The following is a 5806-nucleotide window of genomic DNA, read 5'->3' on the forward strand; positions in this document are numbered from 1 at the left end:
AAAAAAAAAGCACAAACCTTTAATACCAGTGATTTAAACACATTACATTCAACACTACATCTCGAATGGTGTCCCAGTTCAATACAACACACTCATAAAACACTGAAATAAAAAAAAGGATTCATCGGCACATATGTAGATGTTTGGCATTTTAAGGCATGCATACGCTCTCTGGTAAACATCACAGCAGCAATGTCACAATTTACTTGATTTTTGTATCTGTCGTCTCCTTTTTTAAAAAGAAGGGGAAAAAGTAAGAATTGCACAGAGAGACTTGATTAAACTCTGCAGATTTCAAATATGCACACACTCTTTCCCAATCCCATTATTCCAGCATGAACCCACGACCTGCTTGGAGTTGGTATGTAGCATTTAAGTCAGACACAGCCCGGGTGATGTCAAGGGCGCAAATGAGACAACATCTTTCAGAAAATGGCCTCAAGCCCAGAGCTCTCAGGAGCCACAGAGGCGGCCTTGTGTCCCACCATGACGCTTTTTTTTTTTAGGCTTAGACATTGACCCGCTTGAGCCAGACTGCAACAGTGCAACGTGCTGTGCAGAGAACATAAACATAATTTAGCCACCTGCGCCCGGACGAATCTCAACCAGCTTTCCTCCTCCCAGCTCAGCTTAGTTTTAAGAGTTTAAAATTACTCTAAATAAAAACGCAAAAAAAGGAGCTTACAGATCTCCTTTGTTCACCCGTGTGTACATAACACGCACACACAGACGATACACACATATCCAATTAAAGGTGTAGTGAAAATGATAGCTGCTCTTCTTGTCATTACTTTAACATTTCCAAATTTGTTTGATGCCCGGGGACCAATAGAAGGCAGACAGTGAGGATTAGGACCTGATGGAGCTTGTCAACATTTCTTTTCGAAGACAAAACTTAAGCTCGTCGACTTACTCTTCTTTCTCTCTAATGAGGCCTGCAGAAGCAGACGGGATCAGAAGTAGTGATGACTGACGGTGTTACGGCTGAGGGGTAAAATGATTAAAAATCATTTCTCAAAGTTAGTTCTGAGTTATCTAGGACAAGAAGAGCGGAGAGCGGCGTCTGAAGCGCACTAGCACCCAAACGTCGCACAATACTTGGCCTATTTAGAGTCTCTCCCAGTTTCCACGAGTCTATTCACACTCAACCATTAATTTGCATTGGCTAAAGATTTGCTTATTTGTTCATGAAGCACTCTTCTCAGTTGCACTACCTTTTTTTTATTTTTTTTATTTTCCACCCAAGCCTTCGGTTTTTATTTGTGTCATACTTTTCCTTATTTGAGAAGCCTTCTTTCCCTTTCTGTAGAGGAAAATCCCAACACCTGTTGCATGCAGCCTTTTGACAAGAAGCAAAAGGTGAAGTTGAAGGAACAAGGAGGAAGATGTTACAGGAAGTTGGCATTACCAATTCCCCTAGGAATCACCACAAATGGTCGAGCATTGCATTTTGTGTTCTGATTATTAGCTTCCATTAGGCAGTGCAAGAGCTCCCACTGTTCCTGCTAATGCCCTCGATACACAAGCTTTTCAAAACCTACAGAAATATGAGATTCAACTCCCCACACCATAATCCTTCCTGTGAAGCTCACTTATAAGTTAACAAGCTTTGGTTCCTTACCCTGAGACCCACCTGATCTCACAAGCCTGTCCAGCCTCTCCATGGAGGGGGAGGGCACCCTGGACCTGGGGCTGCCCGGTAGGGAGCACTCAGAACCGGCATCAAAAGAGTCCTCGTGGTTCAACATGAGCAGCTCTTTCACACATTTGTGGCAGACGCTGTGCTGGCAGGGCAGGATCAGCGGATGGGTGAAGAGCTCCTTGCAGATTGGGCAGATCAGCTCCCTCTCTATGTTCTTGATCGGGACCTGATGATGGAGAAGGGATAACTGAATAAACTAGATTTATTTTTTAACATTTAGAGGCGTTTTCAGACGGCGCAAGTGCTGTCAGGTACACCGAACAAGACAAAAATAACTTGGAAACAAAAAAGGTGAACAGAAAGACAGAAATAGCATCACAGCTCAGAAGGATACAGCTCTCTTTGATTCCCAGACAACTACTATAATGAAGATGCTGTCTGAAAATCTGAGCAGGTATGCTGTGTCACTGCAGGTGGAGAAATGCACTTTAAGGTGGGCACACTGGGGTGTAGGTCTGACGAACAGCTATACTGATTTCAATCACTCCCCTGACTATCACAATAATGGCCATCCGCAGTGTATTTAACATGTTAGCGATAGATTACATAAACCGGGATTAAGCCCTGCTAAATATAGAGAAACAGTGAAACGCATGAGCCCAGCAGTTCACGTTTCAGCACATTAAAGACGATTACGAGCGCCTCTGCAGCAGTCCTAAAGCGGCAGATTGGTGATTTCTTTCAGGTGGTGTGATGAGACATCCTGGCGTAATCAATCAATCCATCCTCCTGCTGGTGGTGGTGCTTGAACAGCAGTAATTTAGAGAAAACACTCACGTGTTAAATACCCAGAAGGATAAAGGGAAGTTTAAACAGAAAACAGTGACCAAGCCTGTTTGAAGCGAGTCACTACGCAAAGAAATAAGTGAAACAAACGCTGGAGTCAGCAATGAATGGAGACTGGTAACTTTTAACAATGCCCAGTCCCAGCAGCAGAGGCGAACAATGACGAGTCTCTCACACACACACACACTACTATGAAACTCACTTTTCTCCAACTTACCCCGTTTATGCTGCTACGCCGCATCTCTGCAGACATCCCGGGGGAGAAAACGCTGTGTGAGAGACTTAAAAACACTTAACCCGGCGTGTTGGCTCGAGCTAAAATACCCGAACTTCTCCGACGCGACGTGAAGATGCCGACAGCGACGGATGAGTGAATTTAAATAGAGCGACGCTGCTGAGAGAGTCTGCGCCGGCCGCCCGGAGTGAATCAGCAGCCGCTTCTCTGCTGCAGGAGAGCAGGCGGGGGGAGGGAGGAGGGGAGGAGAGCCGTGTGGGAGGGGGGAGTGCGGATGGGCGGATCGAGCCGAATATCGGCAGTATCGTTACTGGCGCGATAGAATCGATATTTTCATAAGAAAATGTTCAAATACACAAAACGTTGAAAGGTTGTTTTTTTTTTTTGTTGAATTAACTAATTCTTGTGAAAAGTTACTGAATTATGTTACTAGGTCATTGAAACACATGCAAACATAGGTGGAAATACAGTATATAAGGCAAAAACAAAGTTTGTACAATCCTAATAAGCTTGCAAGTCAATATTTGGTGTGACTCAATATTTCTTCAACAAGCTTGTAAATTCTTTGAGTGTTCTTCAGGAACAGTTCTCCGGGCTTCTTGAAGCACATTGAAAGCTTTTCTTTGGATGTTGGCTCCTTTCTGTTCTGTTGTTTGTCCAGATGATCCCAGTCAGTGTTCCCAGTGTGACTGTCAGTTTTCCATTGTGTGCTTTTCTATCCTGGTATGCTTTTACTGCTCTGGCAGTGTGTTTGGGATCATTGTCATGCTGGAAAATGAAGCCATTGCCAATGGAACGCTGTCCATTTGCATGATGGACTCCCTCTTGCCAACCGTTCTTTCACTGAGACCATTTCTGATGAAGCTTCTGTGAACATCCTAAGCCTCTCTCAAGTCCCGTGTCCGATATTTGCTGGATATGTTTTGTTTGTTTATTTCTTAGGGATATGACACTCAGGTGCTGTCAATCTGCTGTACATATGTTTTAATGCATACCATTTCCTTTTCTGTCCTCCAATTGTTCAGTTTCTTCAATTTTTTTAAAGTGCACACTGCACACCATGCTGAGATATGCCAAGTTTTTGGCTAATAGCACCTCGGGAATTATTGGTGCAAAAATACTGCTTTATTTCTATCAAATTATATTATTTTTGGCACTTTCTATAGATTCAACTAAAGAAATGGGAACATATATGGGAAAGGCTGCCAGTAACAAAGTGCCTTAAGATGCAATTTAAAAGTGGTTCTGTTATGTGTTATGTGTAGACACAGCACTAATTCACCACTAATTCATCCCTTGAGTTAAGTTACCTTCTTATGTTTGAATTATTCATAGGTCAGTGTTAGGTAGCTTAACAAATGAAACATTCTTCTGAAAAAATTATTAGATACAAGGACTGGACTGAACATGAGTGAAAGAAACGTCGGCTCCTTGGAAACAAAGAAAAAGAGAAAGAAGAAATGCGGGGGGCCTCAAGACTTTTGCACAATGCTGTATATCAGGGTGACAGCCCAGGTTGACATTTTTGGGAGACAATGTTGAATGTTTGCAGTCATACTGAAGAAAAGTATGCTGTGTTTGCAGATGTTAGCAATGTGGTGTTTAATGTGTGAAGGCTTGTTGAGAACAGACCGGTAATTAAAGTGTCTTCATGTGCCGATCAGCACTTGAATTTGAAGTTCAAGGGAAAGCTCTCAAAAGCTTTACAAAAGTACTTAAAATACAAAGCAGCCTACCCTTTTCAGTATGTCCATCTTTACACCGGGTTACTACACTGACACCCAGAAGCAAAGGGGGCCAGTAAACTGAGACTGCCGTGCTCGTTACAACGTCAGGGTCCTTCCCATTACATTAGAGGATTTATGACTCTATAAATGCTTGCTGTAGTGATTATTGCGCAGGTCTGCAATTATTTTATTGAACACTAGGGTTGCCTGGCAAGTCACCCCAATAATGTTTCAGTTAGAGAACAAAAAGTGACCATAAAATAAGTTGGGTGCTTTGATGAGGAGCTGTAATTCCTTCAAGAAGTAAAGTGGCCATGTTATTTGAATTGATTAACCGGCTTCTGCATGCACAGTCACTGGAGGCACAGAGGGCAACTTTAGGACTCTGTTTAGTCATTTGTTTGTTTGCTGGCAGACACTCGGGCCTTGCAGCGACACTGCCAGACAGCACCGTCTTGCTGCTGTGTCACATGATGAAGTTTCTGCCACTGTGGACTTTCATGTTCTCCCTGTGCTTCTGTTCCTCACAAAGTCCAAAGACTTGACAACATTAAATGTCCTGTATGATGTCATTATGTCATATGCTGTATGTCAACCTGTGACTGACTGACAGCCTGTCCTGAGTTTAACTTGGTCCTCTAGGATTTGATTCACCCTCCAACAGCCCTCTTTGATTGGATGGTGATCTATTAAAACTACATTTAACAGTTTCACAGAGGTCGTAGAAATGTTCTGACACATTACCCTCACTTACAGCATTTTTGCACTGCTGTTCACAGAAAGACACTCAGCAAAGAATTTCTAGTTACTGTTTCATTAATAGATTTACTGGGCTCCTAATTTTATTTATTCTCTGGTATAACACTATCACTCACTGTGCACGACAGGTCTTACAACAGCTTAAAATATAACAGAAATCTGCAACTGCGGCTGGCATGTGTGAGTCAGTCGCCTCTAAGGTCTTCTCCTGTTTCTGTCACACACGAAACACATGTACAGCTCTGTGCACGCATGAACGAATGCCAGAGATTGTGCTAGCAGGAGAGATACATTTCAGCACATTCTGTCAGTCTGGAGTGCATGAAATGGGTAAAGACACCCACCCAGCCCTCCCCTTTTAGTCGCAAACACACCTCAGTAACCCAGTCTCACCAAAACCACAGCTGCTGCCAAGTGGCCCACATAAGTCGGTGTTCTCCCTGCAGCAGTAACCAGTAACACACCCAGAAAAACCTCTAATTAAACTCATCATGTTCAATTTTTAGATAGATAGATAGATAGATAGATAGATAGATAGATAGATAGATAGATAGATAGATAGATAGATAGATAGATAGATAGATAGATAGATAGATA

General features: G+C 42.8%; 1 protein-coding gene across 5 annotated transcripts in view; it reads right to left on the reverse strand.

The window, feature by feature from the left end:
* Positions 1-5806, reverse strand: part of trim36 (tripartite motif containing 36) — a 33175-nt gene that overhangs the window by 26329 nt on the left and 1040 nt on the right. For 2 of the 5 annotated variants that reach the window (XM_042218334.1, XM_042218336.1), the window contains exon 2: positions 1634-1868. In XM_042218334.1, the coding sequence (XP_042074268.1) occupies positions 1634-1868 (235 nt within the window). Of the gene's footprint in view, positions 1-1621; positions 1869-5806 lie in introns of those variants that run through there. The other 3 variants (XM_042218333.1, XM_042218335.1, XM_042218337.1) reach the window with 2 other exon arrangements.

The sequence above is a fragment of the Haplochromis burtoni genome, unplaced genomic scaffold (genome assembly GCF_018398535.1).
Source record: "Haplochromis burtoni strain Fernald_Lab_line unplaced genomic scaffold, NCSU_Asbu1 Contig_18, whole genome shotgun sequence".
In the NCBI taxonomy this organism is placed as follows: Eukaryota; Metazoa; Chordata; class Actinopteri; order Cichliformes; family Cichlidae; genus Haplochromis; species Haplochromis burtoni.